Source organism: Paramisgurnus dabryanus, chromosome 10 (genome assembly GCF_030506205.2).
Source record: "Paramisgurnus dabryanus chromosome 10, PD_genome_1.1, whole genome shotgun sequence".
NCBI lineage: Eukaryota > Metazoa > Chordata > Actinopteri > Cypriniformes > Cobitidae > Paramisgurnus > Paramisgurnus dabryanus.
In genome coordinates, this window is record NC_133346.1 from 5,434,799 (window position 1) to 5,435,767 (window position 969).

General features: G+C 37.3%; 1 protein-coding gene across 1 annotated transcript; it reads right to left on the minus strand.

Moving 5' to 3' along the window:
* Positions 1–969, minus strand: LOC135739086 (trace amine-associated receptor 13c-like). The gene has a single exon (XM_073815926.1). It carries the CDS (start codon positions 967–969, stop codon positions 1–3), a length of 969 nt encoding a protein of 322 aa, XP_073672027.1.

The window sequence follows — 969 nt, forward strand, 5'->3', positions numbered from 1 at the left end:
TTATGCTAGCTTAAATAGTTTGGATAGATTTAGGATGTGTTTAACTGATGTTCTAAACCAGGGGTAAAATATAGCATAGATGAGAGGATTCAGACCTGAATTTATGTACATCATCCATAACATAAAATAGGCTATAACAGAGGTCATGGTTGTGTTTGGTGTTAGAGATAAAATAAAAAAAGGAATATAGCAAAACAGATAAACAGTCACAATGATTCCTAATGTCAGAGCGGCTTTGCTCTCAGATTTCCTCCTCACTGAACCTTCTGTTAGATGTTTTCCACTCCTCATCAGAGAGTTTATAACTTTCACTTGATGATGTGCAACATAGAAAATTCTCAAATATAAAGTTATAATGATGGTACAAGGAAACAGGAAAGAAAGGAACACGTCAGTAATTCTCCAGGCTAAAGTAGTGATAAATGTACATTCTCCATAACATGTGTATTTACTTTGTGAGGTAGTTATAAGAACTGAAATGTTATAAGCTGCAGAGTAGAACCAGCAAACACAGATAATAATTATTGTTCTAGTCGCCGTTATTTTACGTGGGTACAACAGAGGGTGACACACAGCCACATAACGGTCAACAGCTATAAAAACTAAATTACTCAGAGATGTAACGAGGAGCAATCCCATGATTATTAAAAACAGTCTACAGATAGTGTCTCCAAAGTACCAACATGTTTCAATCAACCTAATCCCCTCCAAGGGCATGACAATAAGACCTATAAACAGGTCGGTCACAGCCAGAGAGAGAATGAGCATGTTGGTTGGAGTGTGAAGCTTCTTGAAGTGAGAGATGGAGATGATCACCAGCAGATTCAGAAACACAGTCCATACTGACAGCAATGAAAAAAACACATACATGATATTGTATTCATGTGTGGAGCGTTTTGTCTTGATGCATGATGAGTTTATGTCAGGAAAGCAGTATTGTGTCTCTTGGTCTTCTGTCTCATAGGCCAT